This window comes from Xyrauchen texanus, chromosome 45 (genome assembly GCF_025860055.1).
Source record: "Xyrauchen texanus isolate HMW12.3.18 chromosome 45, RBS_HiC_50CHRs, whole genome shotgun sequence".
NCBI classification, from domain to species: domain Eukaryota; kingdom Metazoa; phylum Chordata; class Actinopteri; order Cypriniformes; family Catostomidae; genus Xyrauchen; species Xyrauchen texanus.
Genome location: NC_068320.1, coordinates 20,562,002 through 20,582,338, shown reverse-complemented (window position 1 = coordinate 20,582,338; position 20,337 = coordinate 20,562,002). Strand labels below are relative to the sequence as shown.

The following is a 20,337-nucleotide window of genomic DNA, read 5'->3' as shown; positions in this document are numbered from 1 at the left end:
CTTCGCTGTCGAAGTGGATTTACAGGTTATAGAGTTGCCAAAAGTTATCATGAGTATTTTAAAGTGTTCAGGTGATGGCCTAACTGGAAGTACAGCGGTGAGCTTTCAAAACGAGAACTTAATTCATAAATACACAGGATCCTACTTTCACGCTGTAGACGTAGGCTACTGATATGCCTCTGAACTCCAAAAAACAACACAAAGTGATTAAAAACATCTCTCCAAACGACACGCCATTTTCTCATGTAATTCAGCCTTCGCATTATAGTTATGATAAGCTCATTTTTTAAATGATAAGTGCTGAATAAGATGAATAGTGTTAAGTGTATAGACACATATTACAACATATCATACACCAGCATGAAAATGTTACACACATTTCTTTTAAATGAAAAAGGAAGAAATATTCTCATAACAAAATGTAAAATACACCTAGCAAGTTGGTTTTATTTATTCTGAGCAAACCAAGATGATTTTTAAGCTTATTTCAGCCAATAAATACAAAATGATAATGTGGGGGTTAGATTGTGCATGTTAAACAACATAAAGCATTTATTTATTTTTTGACAGGCCTTATTGTGTGCATCTAAATTTACATGCATCAATCTGATGGAAATGACTGTACATTAACAGTATGGCTGTATATGCCATTTCATATTCCTCACCATCATTAGTGTAAAAGAAATGGATTGGTCAAATTAAAGCTGTACTTTTCCTTTATCCACACAATACAACAAAAAGTAGACATTTAAATGTGCTTTTTTTGCATAGTAGCGTAGCGGTTTTAAAGGCGCATTATTTGGCAGCAAGACATCTACACTTATCCCCACCTGGAGCTTTATTTTGTAGGAATCTCTTGCAGAGTCCTTGTGTATATTATTAGGACACCAAAGCATATATGTGCCATTGCATGTATGGCCCAGAGTGCAGGTGGAAGGGCTTGTTTGGACCAATGAATACAGAGTATCTGCATATTTGTGTAGCAGATACAGACACAGAGTGGCCCTTAAAGCTGTTTGATGAAATCCATGCATGTGCGAGTCAGTCCCAGTGTAGGCTGAAGCCCTTAGAAAGCATCACTGCCTCCAGGTCACTGTCTTCCTCTCTCTCACTCACTCTCTGCTCTTCCAGCAGGGCTACCAGCGCATCCCTCTGCTCTACCACATCCAGCATCTCGCTCAAAATACGCCTCTCCTCTGCCAACTCCTCCTCTTCCTTAAGATGGTCTGAAAGAGTTTAAACAGAATTAGAGTAATGTTGCGATGTATGCTGTGAAATGTTTTTATTGAAGAAACTATAAGGGAGAAAATCACAGATGGGGAAACAGGAGGAAAGGGAGAGGAAGTTAGCTTTATTTCTGTGCCTGCACTGACCGTCTACTGCCATGCGCTCTCTCAGCTCCTGTTGCAGACGACTTTGTCTGTCCTCCAGTTCCAACTCACGTGCACTACAAACAGACCACACTGATGAGCATAGAGCAATTAAACAGTACTTCAGCACAAAGCAGTGTTGGGCAACTTTCAACATTTGGAATATCAGGAAGTGTGTGTGTGTATATATATATATATATATAGAGAGAGAGAGAGAGAGAGAGAGAGAGAGAGAGAGAGAGAGAGAGAGATGTAGGTGCTTTAGACGGTGGACAGGGGTCATCATGGACAATCTGACCAGCTACGCAGCCCCATACACAGCAGGGTGCAACTGTGCTTTTTGACACATTCCTCTTGTAACCATTATTCAAATTTTCTGTGATGTGCCTCAGTAGACCTTCTGTTGGTTCAGACCAGACGGAATAGCCTTTGTTGTCCTCGTGCATCGATGAGCCTTGGACACCCAACACCCTGTCGCCGGTTTGTGGTTTGTCCCTCCTCAGACCACTGTCGGTAGGTACTCACCACTGCTAACCGAAAGCACCCCATAACCCTTGCCCTTTCAGAGATGCTGTGACACAGTCTTCTGGCAATAACAATTTGGCCCTTGTCAAAGTCACTCTGGTTTTTACACCTGCTAATTTCTCCTGCATTCCACATGTTGACTGCAAGAACTGATTGTTTGCTTACCATTTAATCTACCCAGATCTTGACATGTTGGAGATGATCAAAGTTATTTGCTTCACCTGTGAGTGGTCATAATGTTTTGGCACATCAGCGTATAACACACACACACAGTACTATATACACTGTACGTATAGTACTGTTATACTAGCGATCAGAGTGCCATTTTAATTTTCCTGGTCAATGGCTGTGCCGAAGCACCTTGTTTAAAGAGGGTGTACCTGTATACGCTGGGTTGGAAACCTCAAGGATTAATATTTGTGTTTTCCTTATTACATCACATGTTTGTTCTGAATGCAAAAAGAAACAAATGAAACACAGAATGTAGGCTGTCATCCACGCAGCCTGAACAAAGCAAAGCGGGCTCGTTTACTCGTGTGATTAACCGAAATTGAAACGTTGCTGGCTGGTGATACACAAATGGCTTGCATGTGCTGAATGAGTCTGTTTGGTATATTGCAGTCTCATCATATTTCAACTTTTTGTTTAGAATCCCATTGGAATGATTGGAGAATCCTCATGGAATGATGCTGCATGATCATATGGAAGGTTTACAGGTGAAACTCGAAAAATTAGAATATCGTGCAAAAGTTCATTAATTTCAGTAATTCAACTTAAAAGGTGAAACTAATATATTATATAGACTCATTACAAGCAAAGTAAGATATTTCAAGCCTTTATTTGATATATTTTTGATGATTATGGCTTACAGCTTATGAAAACCCCAAATTCAGAATCTCAGAAAATTAGAATATTGTGAAAAGGTTCAGTATTGTAGGCTCAAAGTGTCACACTCTAATCAGCTAATTAATCCAAAACACCTGCAAAGGGTTCCTGAGCCTTTAAATGGTCTCTCAGTCTGGTTCAGTTGAATTCACAATCATGGGGAAGACTGTTGACCTGACAGTTGTGCAGAAAACCATCATTGACACCCTCCACAAGGAGGGAAAGCCTCAAAAGGTAATTGCAAAAGAAGTTGGATGTTCTCAAAGTGCTGTATCAAAGCACATTAATAGAAAGTTAAGTGGAAGGGAAAAGTGTGGAAGAAAAAGGTGCACAAGCAGCAGGGATGACCGTAGCCTGGAGAGGATTGTCAGGAAAAGGCCATTCAAATGTGTGGGGAGCTTCACAAGGAGTGGACTGAGGCTGGAGTTACTGCATCAAGAGCCACCACACACAGACGGGTCCTGGACATGGGCTTCAAATGTCAAACGTCTTACCTGGGCTAAAGAAAAAAAGAACTGGTCTGTTGCTCAGTGGTCCAAAGTCCTCTTTTCTGATGAGAGCAAATTTTGCATCTCATTTGGAAACCAAGGTCCCAGAGTCTGGAGGAAGAATGGAGAGGCACACAATCCAAGATGCTTGAAGTCCAGTGTGAAGTTTCCACAGTCTGTGTTGGTTTGGGGAGCCATGCCATCGGCTGGTGTTGGTCCACTGTGCTTTATTAAGTCCAGAGTCAACGCAGCCGTCTACCAGGATATTTTAGAGCACTTCATGCTTCCTTCAGCAGACAAGCTTTATGGAGATGCTGACTTCATTTTCCAGCAGGACTTGGCACCTGCCCACACTGCCAAAAGTACCAAAACCTGGTTCAATGACCATGGTATTACTGTGTTTGATTGGCCAGCAAACTCGCCTGAGCTGAACCCCATAGAGAATCTATGGGGCATTGCCAAGAGAAAGATGAGAGACATGAGACCAAACAATGCAGAAGAGCTGAAGGCCGCTATTGAAGCATCTTGGTCTTCCATAACACCTCAGCAGTGCCGCAGGCTGATAGCATCCATGCCACGCCGCATTGAGGCAGTAATTAATGCAAAAGGGGCCCAAACCAAGTACTGAGTACATATGCATGATTATACTTTTCAGAGGGCCGACATTTCTGTATTTAAAATCCTTTTTTTAAATTGATTTCATGTAATATTCTAATTTTCTGAGATTCTGAATTTGGGGTTTTCATAAGCTGTAAGCCATAATCATCAAAATTATATCAAATAAAGGCTTGAAATATCTTACTTTGCTTGTAATGAGTCTATATAATATATAAGTTTCACCTTTTAAGTTGAATTACTGAAATTAATGAACTTTTGCACGATATTCAAATTTTTCGAGTTTCACCTGTACATCAAGATGTAGATTGGAATGCAGGTGCAGAATTTCATATGAATAAAATAGTCTACTATCTCACCGTTGCTGGCGTTCCAGTGATTACCCCTCTACGTGCCATTGCTGGCAGGCATGCCATAGGTTGCCAACTCTTATGATCGATTGATAGACTAAAAAAAATAGCTAAAAAGGCTAAGTAAATAAATACTTACAATATCATAAGCTCAGATTCATAGCGCACAAGGGCATTCTTTTCCTGTACCAGCTTAAACCACTGATGCATCAGGCTAGGGTCATCTTTCTTTCCCATTCCTATGAGAAAGACAGGGACACAGACCGACAGAGAGAACGGGGTAATGGGACACCGTATATGATGGGCATACAGTATATAAGAGATACATGCATAAATATGCTTATACTCTGTATGACATTACCAAGACATGCAAGCAGGACACTAATACAAACAGGACACTGAACATCAGCACACACCTGTATGCACGCACACACACTTAATGTGTGACAATTCTGTGACCAGACAGTAAGTCAGTAAGATACAGCTATCTACTATTTAGTAGTCATTTATCTAGCGACAGCCATGCATATCGATGATGTTTCATGCCCATGCAGCTCCAAGGTGAGATTACAGGGGATAAATAACATACTTAGCTGTTGAAGTGGAGGTTCTTGCACTACATAAAGGAAAAAGACTGTACAGACATATATGGAGTGATCGTGTTCTGTCCCTTTAGCTTTGGCTGTGTACAGCAGTACACAAGAAGAAAAGGGGGGGAGGGGGAGGGGAAAGAGAATTTAGAAACTATTTAAAAATGTATTACTATGACAAAAGCTCCACTAGAGGCAGGAAGCTTGGATGGTGTTACCTTCTGAAGAACAGCAAGGACAGAGATAGACAGGTCTTCTACAAAGAGAACCAGGAAAGGGCTCTAATAAGACCAGAGAAAAGCAGAAAAAGAGGGAGAAGGAGTACAAGGGGAGGAATTCAGGAACGCTGAATGAACTGTGACATTGAAAGGGGAAAAGACTGCATGAGCAGAGCTGAAATAGGTCATTTCGATGTGTTGATTGTGATGGAATATGCACATTTCCAGGCAATGATCTGACTTAAGAGCCAGCTGTCTTGAGTTTCTCCAACTATTTATGACCTTTGTCTGACCAGAAAGCTGGCCACTTGAGAGATTAAATGGGCCCATTTTTTTGCAGTTAAAATCTCGCAGTCCCGCTCTAGAATACGGTCAACCACAGTGTGTGCCGCATGTTTAGCAGTCCTGTATTTGTATTCCCAAAAGTACTGCCATTTGTCACACAAAGACAAACTGACTAGATGATACATACAAACCAATTAGTGACAGCTGAAATTTTTTATCTAGATCAGCAAGTGGTTTATAGTACTCTTAATGCAAAAGATACTACTGTACAAAGACTTTGTGTTAACAGCTAATGAGCCTGGAAGTTGGTAAACCTGCTTGTTAGTGTCATTAGCATCAGAGCTTAGTCAGACGTGTCGTACATACCACCAAGGTGTATGTCCAAGAGGTCAGAGGTACTAGAGTCTTCCCAGAAGTCTAAATCATGAGGAGGGACACATCGTGAGGATTGTAACTAGCAAAAGCTACAGTACACACACAGAGGGCTTGTGTGGAAATAGAATATCTTGTGCTGTCGATGTATTAATGTACCAAATGTAGCATGAAATACTGATGTGTAATTTAAAGATGTAATTGAAAATGATGTAAATGTGTTTTGATGAATGCAAGGCTTAACAAACAAACAGATGAAATGAGTATGAACAGATAGGGCTGATGACATTTAACAGTACACAACTCATAAAAACATATGGAACAAGTTATTTACAGTGCTTGAAATAAAAACTGACAATAATATGATGCAAATGGTCATTCTTATTCAACTATTTATACATTAGTATTGTCTCTTTAAATTTCAGAGCTGATAAACAATTTAAATGACTGTTCTGGGTTAAATACAAGTTAATGCATTTTTTTTTCAAACTGAGGAATAAGTCACAATTATTGTCTGTAGTGATCGACAGCATGTCACAGACAGTGTCTAAAAGGTCTACTATTTAATTTTGAGGAACATCTGTTTGACGAGAAAGTGACAGGTACCTGCTTCCCCTCTCAGAGCTTTCTCGACGGCCACGCCCCTCTCCTCCAGCTGCCTCTGCTTCACTTCCACCTGCTCCAACTGACGCTGAATCATCTGACAACAAGAGTAGTTTACCCACTGACAAGGTGCATGAATTAAATCAACATGAATGAAGCAGAGGTTTCCAGCAACACTTAGGGTTAAAAACTTTATTTCAATTTTTTATTTTTTTTTAACTGCGTTTCGGCATATAGGCCTAGGATAGAATAAAAGTAGCCTACAAAACATCCCCATTAAAAACAGCCCTGGCAAATTAACAATAAGAAAGCACACTTAGACAACCAATCAATTTGGGACATGGAATTAAATACAGCTGATATTTTACTTGTCAGAGCTGTTTTAAATGGGGATGTTTTGTACTTTTATTCTAACCCTGACGAAGGCATACGTGGCAAAACACGTTGTTTTTTTTTTATTCAAATACATTTTTTTATCCATAATTGTTTCTGGAAACTTCTGCTTCATCTGACACAACACAAAATACAGTGGGGTCCAAAAGTGGAAGACTTTTAGGCAACATTTCAAAAGCACTGCATTACTGTCAGAAAACTGAAAATGGTGTTTTCATAAAAAAATTGATTAGTGTGGAAGTGAACATTTTTCTATTTTGAATTATATAATCAGCATGACAATTTGAGTGAGTGTTAAGAATAAAAATAAACATGAAGGTTATAATTTCTTAATATTTGGTAATGTATGGGTTAGGTTAGTGTTAGGGTTTGTGCTTTAATGACAGCATGCACTCGAGCTAGCATGGTGTGACTCCACAACTTTGTGCAAAACCTGATGATCCATGATATCCAGCATGATTTGAAAATATTCCAAAGAGCAACTTATGTGCTTCAATGAAAGCAAAGAAATCTTCCCCTTTGAATAAAAGATTTTAAATGGTCAATGTCACAAATTTAGTGACCTAGAAATAGTGCATTTGAAATACTTTCAAAAAAATTCTTAGTTTAAAGGGGTCATGACATGAGAAACCAAATTTGCCTTGATCTTTTGGTATATAAGAGGTCTTTGTATCATTAAAACGTCCTGCAAGTTTAATATTTTAAGACGTCCTCCCCATTCTAAACGAATCATTTATTTAATCAAGCTCAAAATACAGCTCGTTCTGGATTCATGGTTAGAAGTGACGTGTCGGTTAGAAGTGACGTAACAGCGTTTGCATATGACCGCCTCCAGCACAAGCTAACTACGCTTTAAGCGCAAGACTACGCTCATTTCGTATCGCCGTGCGCCTCACAAGTGTTCAGTCGATGGACAGCGAGCTCTGACAGAGACTACTTGTGCACAGGAAAATTACGATGCCACACAGATGTGCTGTTCCTGGCTGTGGTCAAACAAAACCTCTGAATAAGCTGCCGAAAGATCCAGACGTCAGGGAAAAATGGATGCAGTTTATTTTTTGCGGACGTTCCAGTCACGGCAGTGTTAACTTAAGCGTTTGTTCTGTACATTTTAAGGATGACTGTTTTGAGAACAAATCTCAATATGATGCTGGCTTTGCCAGAAAACTGTTGCTCAAAGATAAGTCCGTGCCGACTATTCTGGGAACAACGACGACGCAAACTGTAAGTAATCTATTTTAAACTTTAAACTACTTTTTAAAGCGCAATTTCATTCATTATGAATAATCACAGTGTTTTTACTTAGTTTACTTGCATATTGTTCTGGCTGGGGGCGTCAATAATTGATACATAGGCACTGACGTTAGCCAATCATAACAGTGGGCGTTAACACTGAAGTCTTAAATGGAAAACGCCCCCAAAACAGACTGTTTGAATCAGAGGATGAGAAACAGGGTGGGAAAAGGTCATAAATCACTAGATTTTAAAAGTTTTTCTTAAAAAAAAAAATATATTAATACTATAATTGCACCTAAGGGAACATAATAATACAATAAAAAAAAACATGTCATGACCCCTTTAAAATTATTTGAAACCTTTCAACTTTGTTAATTTCAGGATGAATTGATACACTGTGTGTGCGTGCACATACACACACACACACACACACTTTATTAGGAACACCTGTACACCTACTAATCAGCCAATCGTGTGGCAGCAGTGCAATGCATATAATTAATGCAGATACGGGTCAGGAGCTTAATTTAATATTCACATCAACCATCAGAATGTGATCTCTGTGATTTTACTGGTTTTAGTATTTCTGTAACTGCTGATCTCCTGGGATTTTCACACAAAACAGTCTCTAGTGTTTACTCAGAATGGTGCCAAAAACACAGTGAGCGGCAGTTCTGCAGACAGAAATGCCTTGTTAATGAGAGAGGTCAATGGAGAATGGCCAGACTGGTTTGAGCTTACACAAAGGCTACAGTAACTCAGATAACCACTCTGTACAGTTGTAGTAAGCAGGATAGCATCTCAGAATGCACAACATGTCAAACCTTGAGGCAGTGTCTACAACAGCAGACCATGTTGGTCTCTTTATTAGGACCATAGTGTACCTAATAAAGAGCTCATTAGAGTATATATACTGTATATATTCCAGATTTTCAATGTGGTCTTAGACCTTTGGAGCCCACTGTAAATACCAACATGATGTGCACAAATATAAACAAGCATTTAACAGCTTTAAAAGATGGCACGTATACATAAACACACACACACCTGTGCTCTATGCAATCTCCGCAGCTCTTCTTGCTTGGCCTGTCTGCGTGCTGCTCTCTGCACTCGGCGGGTCAGCTTGGCATTGAGTTCTTCCTCTGTTCCTGCTTTCTGAAACAGCGTGGTACACAAACTTATGCTGGAGGGGTCGGGGAACACCACCCACACACCTACCACCTCTGTCGGACATGACGACTCAGGTGTGGATGCCTTGGCTGGCCGCTCTGGCTTAACATTGTGTTTCTATTGGGCAACAAGACACTGAATGTTACTGCATCAACCAATGAGAATGAAATGTTGAAGGGGCTAAACAAATGTCAAATAAATAGATGCTACCTTAATGGCATATGCTCTCTTGAATGCCAGTGCATGAGGCACATAAAGCGACTCAGGAGAGAAAAGGAAGAGATTGCATTAACCTTCTACTCCATTGAACAAAACTGTATTCTGAGTACAACACCAAAATAGCACTAAACACATCACAAACCCCATGTATTCCATGTACAAGGCCAACAGTATGTGGAAACCAGAACACCACACTAATATGTGTCTAAGAATATTGCATGACTATATGCTTGGTTTTACGAACCCGTTCGTAAGGGGTATAGCTGAAACAGCCAAACATGTTCATTAGAAGGAGGTGTCCACACAATTTTGGTCATGTAATGTACAGTACAACCAGTGAACAATACGCATTACTATATATGCTACCAGCCACAGAAAACTTTTAACCTCACAATCTATCACAATAAATCAGTTTAGAATTAAAAACCCTTGTGGATTTCATGTTTGATACCTCCTCCCCTTCATGAACCTCCTCATTAATTGTTTCTTTCTGAAGGTCTGACTTCAAAAAGTCAGATAGCTCTTGATTCAGCTGAGAACACAGCCAGAAAAGACATTTATTAATTACTTCTAATTTAGCACAGCAAGCTCACAAACAGGCTTATTTAAATAAATGAACTGCCTGGTAATCTAACCAGCTATACAGTTCTAAAGGGAGTCAGAGATTAATGTAAAGCAAGTCTTATTATTGTATTCAGAATTGAACCATGCAAAGGTAAAATTCACCACGCCTTAAGAAAAACATATTGTAACTTTCAGAACTCAAAACTTTCTATTGAATACCATCTATTGAAATATAGCTACAAAATTGACTCATTCGGCAATCCTTGGATTTCTGCCACTAGAAACATTACTGCATTAACACATGACCTCCCATATCAAAGGTGCTTATCCAGAGAAACTTAGGCCAGCCAAGTCATGGTAAGGAAATGAGGGCCATATCATAAAAAAAAATTTTGATTTACAATAACCTGTTTAAAAGGAAAATTGGAGCATTTCAGAGTTTAAGTAAGAGGAAATGGGTGGATAAAAGAAGACAGAAAACAACAAGTTTTACTCTACCTGAGATCTGAGAGGACATCTTTCTAAAACAGCACTGCAGGACAAGTCTGTTTCATCAGATAAACTGGGATTCTTCCTGAAACACAGGTCTGTGGTGTGGAGAAACAGTCACCAAACCTTAACATCTTGTTTATGTGATACAGTTTAATTATATATCCATATCCATCCATCATTCATTCCATGTCTGTCTGTCTGCCTGTGATCCATCCATCCAACCATCCATCCAACCAACCAACCAATCAATCAGCCAAAAAACCAACCTGTTGTTCTGTTGATACCCGGCATTTTCCGTTTGCTCTCAGGGTTAGCATTGGCAGGTAGAGTGTCAGCCATCATCGCTGCCTCCTTCCGCTTCTTGTCCTTCTTATACACAGAAAAAACAGCCTTCCAAAGGGACTTGTGCTTTCCTGGCTCCCGCTTGGTCTCAGCAGCTCCATTCATGCTCTTCCTGCTTTTACGGGGTGAGAACAACGATTTGCTTTTTTTGTCCTTCTCCTCTATTCCCCCCTCTGCCCCCCATAGCTTCATTTCTGACCTCCGAAGTCTGACCTCTGGCCCCCCCGCCAGCAATGGGGTGACCACCTGGTCTGAAAGTGTTCTCCTGTGTTCCAGTCTAGGCTTACCCATCTCAGCATGCTTGACTCCAACAACATTTCCAGTCTCCATGATGTTTGATCTTTCCGGCAGTCTGGTTGGCGTAGCAGGGCAAGGGTGATCCTCTTCGGGGTCACCCCCACATAGTACCTCTATCTCATCTGAAGGAAGACTCTGAGCTTGGTTGAGTTTAAAACTGTCCCGTTGTGGGTATAAAGATGAGCAGACCAGAACGTCTCGCTCCAGAACCGGTTCAGAATGTTGAAGGGCGCAGGACTGTCGTGCAACAAGAGGGGACTGAAGTGGGCTGTAGGGAGGGGTCAAAATGCCTGCATCGGGAATTGAGTCTCTTTGATTGGCTCCTGTTTCAAAAGAGGTGGGATTAGGGTCCAAACCTCGCTTGTCAGCCATCACACAACCTTCAACAGTGATGCTGAGTCTGTGGATTACAGAACATCGCCCTATGGCCTCCTCTAAAGCAACACCTGCCTCGCCTTCAAGAGTGTCAGATGGTACAGAAGACGGTGAGTGTGTGTGCGTGCTATGAACATCTGTCTGAGAGGGAGTTTGCTTGCTTGAAACACTGTTTCTTGGTGTATGATAGGCTGAATCTGAGCCGGAAGTATTGTAGGATGGTATGTATGTGACCGAGGTGTAAAAGCTTTCTTTATTAATGGATTTTTCATTATCTGTCGAATCTGCCATAAATTCGGGGTGGCAATCTCTAGACAGTGGGGTTAGTCCTAAACTCCTCCTTATCTCTGCACTCTTTAGCCAGAACTCCTCAATGACCTCTGACCTCTTGGTGGTTGATTTTTCTGGGCCAATCACCAGTTCAGGTGTGGAAATATAATTAAATATAGTGAGTTTCTGGGTAGGTGAGGACTCTGGCGAAGTGGGTGACTGGTGACACTGAACATTAGTCAAAAAGACTGAAGCTGTGTCTTGTTGCTGTAGATCACATGGTTTGGATTCTCTGTCCGAGCTGGCTTCTACATCCGGGTCACTGCTGTACCCTTCACAGGACTCTAGTAAACATGAATGTAAAACTTGAGTTCCAAAGAAAGAAAGAATTGAAAACTTCTAGAATCTTCTTTACAAAAATATTTTTTTGAGACAGCAAAAAAGCCATTAGAAAATATTTGGAAAAGCAGCAATAAGAAGCAGTCTAGAAACATATAATAGTACATGAAATGAAATATACAGTGCATTCAGAAAGTATTCAAACCCCCCAAAAACATTTTTTGTTGTTGCAGCCTAATGCTAAAACGCTTTAAATATTTTGATTTTGATGTTCTTCACATCAATCTACAATCCAAACCTCATAGTAAAGCAAACACCTGATTTTTTTTAACTGCACAAATTTATTAAAAAGAAAAAAAAACCTGTAATATTACATTGACATAAGTATTCAGACCCTTAACTAAGTACTTGGTTGAAGCACCTTTGGTAGCGATTACAGCCTCAAGTCTTTTTGTGTATGATGCAACAAGCTTTTCACACTTGGATTTGGGGATTTTCTGCCATTCTGCTCTGCAGATCCACTCAAGCTCTGTCAGGTTGGATGGGGACCATCAATGGACAGCCATTTTCAGGTCTTTCCAGATGTTTGATTGGGTTCAAGTCCAGGCTCTGTCTGGGCCACTCAAGGACATTCACAGAGTTGTCCTTAAGCCACTGTTGCATTGTTTTGACTGTGTGCTTTGGGTTGTTGTCCTGTTGGAAAGTGAACCTTTGGCCCAGTCCAAGGTCGAGTGCTCTGGACCAGGTTTTCATTAAGGATATCTCTGTATTTTGCTGTGTTCAGCTTTCCTTCAACCCTGACCAGTCCCCCAGTCCCTGCCACTGAAAAACACCCCTGCAGCGTGATGCTATCACCACCCAACTTCACATTTGGGATGGTATTGCGCAGGGGATGAGCTGTGCAATGAGCAGGGGATGAGCTGTGCCTGGTTTCCTCCAGATATGATGCTTTGAACTGAGGCCAAACCATTAAATTTTCATTTCATCGGACTAGAGAATCTTGTTTCTCACAGTCTGAGAGAAACGTCAGAGAACTCTGCCATAAATCGATTGGTGGAGTGTTGTAGGAATGGTTGTCCTTCTGCAAGTTTCTCCCTTCGTTACACATGATCACTGGAGCTCAAACAAAGTGGCCATTGGGTTCTTGGTCACCTCTCTTACCTAGGTCCTTCTCCCCCAATTGCTCAGTTTGGCCAGACGGCCAACTTTAGAAAGAGTCCTGGTTGTTCCAAACTTCTTCCATTTACATTTATGCATTTGGCAGACGCTTTTATCCAAAGCGACTTACAGTGCAATTATTACAAGGACAATCCCCCTGGAGCAACCTGAAGTGCCTTGCTCAAGGGCACAATGGTGGTGGCCATGGGGTTCGAACCAACGACCTTCTGATTAACAGCCCTGTGCTTTAGCCACTACGCAACCACCAGCTCCATTTAAGAATTATGGAGGCCACTGTGCTCTTGGGAACCTTCAATGCAGCTGAAGTTTTTTTGTAGCCTTCCCCAGATCTGTGCCTCGACACAATCCTGTCTTTGAGCTCTGCAGGCAGTTCCTTTGACCTCATGGCTTGGTTTTTGCTCTGATGTGCAAATTCATCTGTGAGATCTTATATAGACAGGTGTGCGCCTTTCCAAATCATGTCCAATCAATTTAATTTGGCACAGGTGGACTCCAATCAAAGTGTAGAAACATCTCAAAGATGATCCAGAGAAATGGGATGCACCTAAGCTAAATTTCAAGTGTCATAGCAAAGGGTCTGAATACTTATGTCAAGGGTCTGAATACTTATGTCATAAAACTGATATTTCAGTTTTTTCTTTTTAGTAAATTTGCAGTTTTTTTCTTTGTAATTATGGGGTATGGAGTGTAGACTGATGGTAAAAAATTATAATTTGAAGCATTTAAGCATAACGCTGTTGTTATGAACGAGCAGCGAAGGCAGACAAGGAGATGCAGATCCAGTTGCAGTTCAACTTTATTACATAAACAAACAGGCAAAACACAAAGGAAAACCCTCAATGGGGAAATAAACATTACATAGAAAACACGGGCAGGGAACACACACCAGGCTAACAACATTCAACGAACGACAAGGAGTGAACAAAAAGCAGGGCTTAAATACACAGTGAGTGATGACAGAATGAGACACAGGTGAAAACAATGAACAAAATGGCAGTGATGATGGCAGGTGGATTCTGGGAAGTGTAGTTCTAAACAATGACAAGTGAGACAGTGGAGCTAAACAAGGGACAAAACTATGGAATGCAAAGGTGACAAAAATGGCAGACAGAGGGCAACAGTGAAACAAGACAAGGAATTCCTAACATAGCCCCCTCAAGGATCGGATTCCAGACGATCAACATAAAACAAAACAAAAAATGTCCATTGACTGGGGGAGCTTGTGGTGGGCAGACAGACCAAGGGGGCAACGACAGGCAGACAGGCAGTCCAGGGGGCAACGAAGGGTAGACAGGAAGTCCAAGGGGGCACAAAGGGCAGGCAGGAAGTCCAAGGGGGCACAGAAGGCAGGCAGGAAGTCCAAGGGGGCACAAAGTGCAGGCAGGAAGTCCAAGGGGGCACAAAGGGCAGGCAGGAAGTCCAAGGGGGCACAGATGGCAGGCAGGAAGTCCAAGGGGGCACAGATGGCAGGCAGGAAGTCCAAGGGGGCACAGATGGCAGGCAGGAAGTTCAAGGGGGCACAGATGGCAAGGACAGGTTCAGGTGGTCTGGAAGCTGGCCACCGGGCAAGGACCGGGTCAGGAGGCCTGGGGGGAGGCCACAGGACGGGAACAGGGTCAGGAGGCCTGGGAGGAGGCCACAGGACAGGGACTGGGTCAGGAGGCCTGGGAAGAGGCCACAGGACAGGGACAGGGTCAGGAGGCCTGGGAGGAGGCCACAGGACAGGGACAGGGTCAGGAGGCCTGGGAAGAGGCCACAGGACAGGGACTGGGTCAGGAGGCCTGGGAAGAGGCCACAGGACAGGGACTGGGTCAGGAGGCCTGGGAGGAGGCCATAGGACAGGGACCAGGTCAGGAGGCCTGGGAGGAGGCCACAGGACAGGGACTGGGTCAGGAGGCCTGGGAGGAGGCCACAGGACGGGAACAGGGTCAGAAGGTCTGGGAGGAGGCCACAGGTCAGGGACTGGGTCAGGACCCCTGGGAGGAGGCCCTAAAGACGGTGACCTGGAAGGCTCTGGCGGCGGAGCCATAGGAGGCTCTGGAGGCGGAGCCGCAGGAGGCTCGGGAGGCGGAGCCGCAGGAGGCTCGGGAGGCGGAGCCGCAGGAGGCTCGGGAGGCGGAGCCGAGGGAGGCTCAGCTGAGGGAGGCTCTGGAGGCGGAGCTGAGGGAGGCTCTGGAGGCTCAGAGGCCTCAGGGGGCGGAGCCGTGGGGGGCTCAGGAGGCAGAGCCGAGGGAGGAGGAACCATGGAAAGCTCGGGAGGCTCAGGGGGCGGAGCCGCAGGAGGCTCGGGAGGCGGAGCCGTAGAAGGCTCGGGAGGCTCAGCTGAGGGAGGCTCTGGAGGCGGAGCTGAGGGAGGCTCTGGAGGCTCAGAGGCCTCAGGGGCGGAGCCGTGGGAGGCTCAGGAGGCAGAGCCGAGGGAGGAGGAACCATGGAAAGCTCAGGAGGCTCAGGGGGCAGAGCAGAGGGAGGCTCGAGAGGCGGAGCCCTGGGAATCTCGGGAGGCGGAGCCCTGGCAGACTCGAGAGACTTGAGAGATGGAGCCCTGGGAGGCTCGGGAGACTTGAGAGGCGGAGCCCTGGGAGGCTCGGGAGACTTGAGAGGCGGAGCCCTGGGAGGCTCGAGAGGCTTGAGAGGCGGAGCCCTGGGAGGCTTGAGAGGCGGAACCCTGGGAGGCTCGAGAGGCGGAGCCCTGGGAGGCTCGAGAGGCGGAGCCCTGGGAGGCTCGAGAGGCGGAGCTCTGGAAAGCTCGGAAGGCGGAGCTCTAGGAAGCTCGGGAGGCGGAGCACTGGAAAGCTCGGGAGGCGGAGCTCTGGAAAGCTCGGGAGGCGGAGCTCTGGAAAGCTCAGAAAGCTCAGGAGGCGGAGCTCTGGAAAGCTCGGGAGGCTCGGAAGGCGGAGCTCTGGAAAGCTCGGGAGGCTCGGAAGGCGGAGCTCTGGAAAGCTCGGGAGGCGGAGCTCTGGAAAGCTCATGAAGCTCGGAAGGCGGAGCTCTGGAAAGCTCGGGAGGCGGAGCTCTGGAAAGCTCGGGAGGCTCGAAGGCGGAGCTCTGGAAAGCTTGGGAGGCTCGGAAGGCGGAGCTCTAGGAAGCTCGGGAGGCGGAGCTCTGGAAAGCTCAGGAAGCTCGGAAGGCGGAGCTCTGGAAAGCTCGGGAGGCGGAGCTCTGGAAAGCTCAGGAAGCTCGGAAGGCGGAGCTCTGGAAAGCTCAGGAAGCTCGGAAGGCGGAGCTCTGGAAAGCTCGGGAGGCGGAGCTCTGGAAAGCTCGGGAAGCTCGGAAGGTGGAGCTCTGGGACGCTCGGAAGGCGGAGCTCTGGGAAGCTCGGAAGGCGGAGCTCTGGGAAGCTCGGGAGGCTTGAGGGGCGCAGGCTCTAGGATGGGCATGACCATTGGCGCTGGCTTTTGGTCAGTCCGGGTTATTGGCGTTGGCCCGGGAACGGTCGAGGCTACAGGCGCTGGCTCAGGGACGGTCGAGGCTACAGGCGCTGGCTCACTGACCTCTGAGGCGACAGGCACTGGCTCACTGACCTCTGAGGCGACAGGCACTGGCTCACTGACCTCTGAGGCGACAGGCACTGGCTCACTGACTGTGGTATGCGCTGGCTTGGGTTTGCTGACCGTGGCTGACGAAGGCTCTGGCTCGCAGACCGGGGCAAGCGAGGGCTCTGGCTTGCTGACCGTAGCTGACGAGGGCTCTGGCTCGCAGGCCGTGGCAGGAAGTCTTAAGGAAGTCGCGGATGTGGTCCTCTATAGGGCGGTCCTCTTGCTTCAAGCAGAGCAGGTGGAAGTTTGCTCGTTGAACCGCTGGATCCATAGTGTGGTCGTTCGTTCTGTTAAGAACGAGCAGCGAAGGCAGACGAGGAGATGCAGATCCAGTTGCAGTTCAACTTTATTACATAAACAAACAGGCAAAACACAAAGGAAAACCCTCAATGGGGAAATAAACATTACATAGAAAACACGGGCAGGGAACACACACACCAGGCTAACAACATTCAACGAACGACAAGGAGTGAACAAAAAGCAGGGCTTAAATACACAGTGAGTGATGACAGAATGAGACAGGTGAAAACAATGAACAAAATGGCAGTGATGATGGCAGGTGGATTCTGGGAAGTGTAGTTCTAAACAATGACAAGTGAGACAGTGGAGCTAAACAAGGGACAAAACTATGGAATGCAAAGGTGACAAAAATGGCAGACAGAGGGCAACAGTGAAACAAGACAAGGAATTCCTAATAGCTGTAGCATAACAACATGTGAAAAATATGAAAGGGTCGGAATAATTTCTGAATGCACTATATATTATAGGACCTCAGAATTAAATTGTATTTAGCCTAGACCATTAGTTCTTTGTGCATGCTATTTTGCCAACCCTCTTGCGCCTTGACTTAGCGGATGCTTGCATAAAAATATCAGAACATCATGGCCATGCCTTCTGATTTTGCGGGTATGACATTTTGCATAGTGCTGCACTTAGGGCGCTTAGGTGCTTAGGGCTTCTCCCATGTACCTCTTTAGAAGTTTACCCCACTATAGTTTACTTTTGTGAACCATAACTGTGCAAATTCATGTCTTGTCCACTTAAAGTTTGATGTTGCTGTTCTTGTGCACAATCATTCAATTTCCTATTCTATATTTCTATATTCATATATTGCAAACCTGATTTGAATTTGGCTGTATAGAACTATGCATTTGCAAAATGAATGAAACAGCCAAACCAACAATTGCAAATTATTTCAGTAAACATGTAAGCACAAATCAAAAACACAAAAATCTAATGCTTAGCACATAAGCAGATTACAAATGCATTTTACTGCTTTCAAATGAAAAATCAGCAAACAATATCTTTCAAATGAAAATAAAAACAACAAAAACTGCAGTAGGCCGACAATGGTTATCAGGGGTGGTGCTACCTTTCGTAAACCCCGCCTCTTCCTCAAGCCACACCCCTGAAAGCCGTTCCCTCTCCCAAGGGCAGTACTCACCCTCTATACACACATACACATAAATAAATAAACACCCCCAAAATACATACACACATAAAGTGGGGAATACACAAAAATAACTACATACAGACAAGTAAAAACATAAATACACCTCACATACAAGCACAAAGACAAATACATCAAGAAAGAAAGATATGGGAAATTACATAAAACCAGATCAAGAGAGACATTAAATTGAGCAATACCTCATCTTAAAGGGATAGTTCACCCAGAAATGAAAAATCTCTCATAATTTACTCAACCTCATCATGCCATTTCAAATGTGTATGACTTTCTTTTTTCTGCAGAGCACAAATAAATATATAAATATATTTCTAGTGGTCTGCACATGCATCAAGCACTAGGAAGTGTAATCAAGCTTGAAATCATGAATGCCAACGAGACTGCGGATGTCAAGATTTATTGTGAAAAAGGAGTTACATTTTAGTGTGTTTTCACCCCAAAAAATTATTGAATCGCTTCAAAAGATATGGATTAAACCACTCGAGTTGACCACTTGTGTTGAATGGACCTACAAAGATGATATACTGTATTCTTCTAAAAAAACAAATTTGTGTTCAGCAGAAGAAAGAAAGTCATACACATATCCAGGGTTGGGGAGTAACAGAATACATGTAACGGGATTACGTATTTAAAATACAAAATACAAGTAACTGTATTCCACTACTGTTACAATTGATATAATTGGTAATTATAATACGGTTACATTCAAAAAGTATTTTGATGACTGAAGAGATTACTTTGCATTTTATTGTCATTTGTTTAATTTAATATTTAGTCCTTTCAGATGGAAAACATTTATACATATAAATGATGCGATCCAAAGTCCACTTGAACAGCGATCCAAAGTGCACTTTCTTATGATGTGTCACATTCATAAGTGCAGACAGAGAAGTACGTTTGAAATAAATTTGGAGCAGAAGAAATAATAATAACCTTGAGTAAATTGTCAGCCTTACGTTAAGATAAAATGCTATTTCTCGCCATTTTACATGCACATATTACCAGACGCGATCATATTTTTATATCAAGAAAATTCACGTTGGATCATAATACATTTTTTCTAGCAATATTATATTAGGGCAAAAATCTTATTCTTGATAATAATAGTTTTTGTATTGTTTTCCTGTAAAAATATGTAAAAATCCTTAAAACCAGATCAATTTGATTAATCTTGTTATAGAAACAACATATAACCTAAGATATTTAGGTTTTTCAGAGAATGTATTTTTAACAAGTGTATTTTGTCTTACTGTACTGACTGAGATTTTATAGTCAAAACAAGTGAAAAAAAATCTACCAGTGCTGAAGAAGTAATCCAAATTATTTAGAATATGTTTCTGACCTTGAGTAATCTAATGGAATATGTTATAAATTACATTTTACACCATGTATTCTGTAATCTGTAGTGCAATACATTTCAAAAGTAACCCTCCCAACCCTGCACATGAGGCATGAGGGTGAGTAAATGAAGAAAGAATTTTTTTTTTGGGTGAACCATTCCTTTAAGAATGTGCAAGATGATTTCACTTCTAATAAAGAAACCATAAAGTTCAAATAAAGCCAGATAATATTAAACATTTTATTAAAGTCCTTTCTGATGATACCCAAAAGAAAAGCTATGGACTGCAAACAAACACTCACCATCACTAGAATTTCCTTCGTCCTCCTCCTCCCCCTCTTCTTCTTCTTCTTTTTCTTCAGAAACGTCCTGTTCGTCTTCTTCTTTCTCCTCCTCTTCCTCCTTCTCCCCTTGTCTTATCAGATCCGCACCTCCCTCTTCCTCCTTTTGCCGTTCCCCCAGATCTACATCTCTTTCTCCATTGGTCCTGGCATGTGGCACCTCCTCCCTCTTCCAGGCAAGCTCCTCCTCATCCAGCTCTGACTCGGAGCTACTTTTATAGAAGTTTTTTTTATTTAAGTATTATTATACAATGATTTGGTTTAGATGGTTTAGAACAACATGATGTGAGCAAATGATGATGACATTTTCATTTTTGAGTAAACTATCCCTTTAACAACCAAAAACAATTAACAATAAAAACAAATAGATAAATAAAGACATTAAAAAATTTAAATAATATTAATAGACATTATTAATAATATAAAGTATAAAGTAATATGTACAAAGTAGAGTAATGCTGTATGTAGCCTATAAA

At 43.0% G+C, this 20,337-nt stretch overlaps 1 protein-coding gene across 1 annotated transcript in view; it reads right to left on the bottom strand.

Moving 5' to 3' along the window:
* Positions 1-422: 422 nt before the first annotated feature.
* mical3b (microtubule associated monooxygenase, calponin and LIM domain containing 3b) overlaps positions 423-20,337 on the bottom strand; it is a 42,564-nt gene continuing 22,649 nt past the window's right edge. The window contains exons 21-31 of the mRNA XM_052118902.1: positions 19,823-20,073; positions 18,086-18,160; positions 10,642-12,003; positions 10,382-10,470; positions 8,978-9,085; positions 6,305-6,398; positions 5,042-5,104; positions 4,823-4,915; positions 4,373-4,472; positions 1,374-1,447; positions 423-1,226 (exon numbers count right to left, since the gene is read on the bottom strand). Of these exons, the coding sequence (XP_051974862.1) occupies positions 1,042-1,226; positions 1,374-1,447; positions 4,373-4,472; positions 4,823-4,915; positions 5,042-5,104; positions 6,305-6,398; positions 8,978-9,085; positions 10,382-10,470; positions 10,642-12,003; positions 18,086-18,160; positions 19,823-20,073 (2,494 nt within the window). The 3' untranslated portion in view covers positions 423-1,041. The remainder of the gene's footprint in view (positions 1,227-1,373; positions 1,448-4,372; positions 4,473-4,822; positions 4,916-5,041; positions 5,105-6,304; positions 6,399-8,977; positions 9,086-10,381; positions 10,471-10,641; positions 12,004-18,085; positions 18,161-19,822; positions 20,074-20,337) is intronic.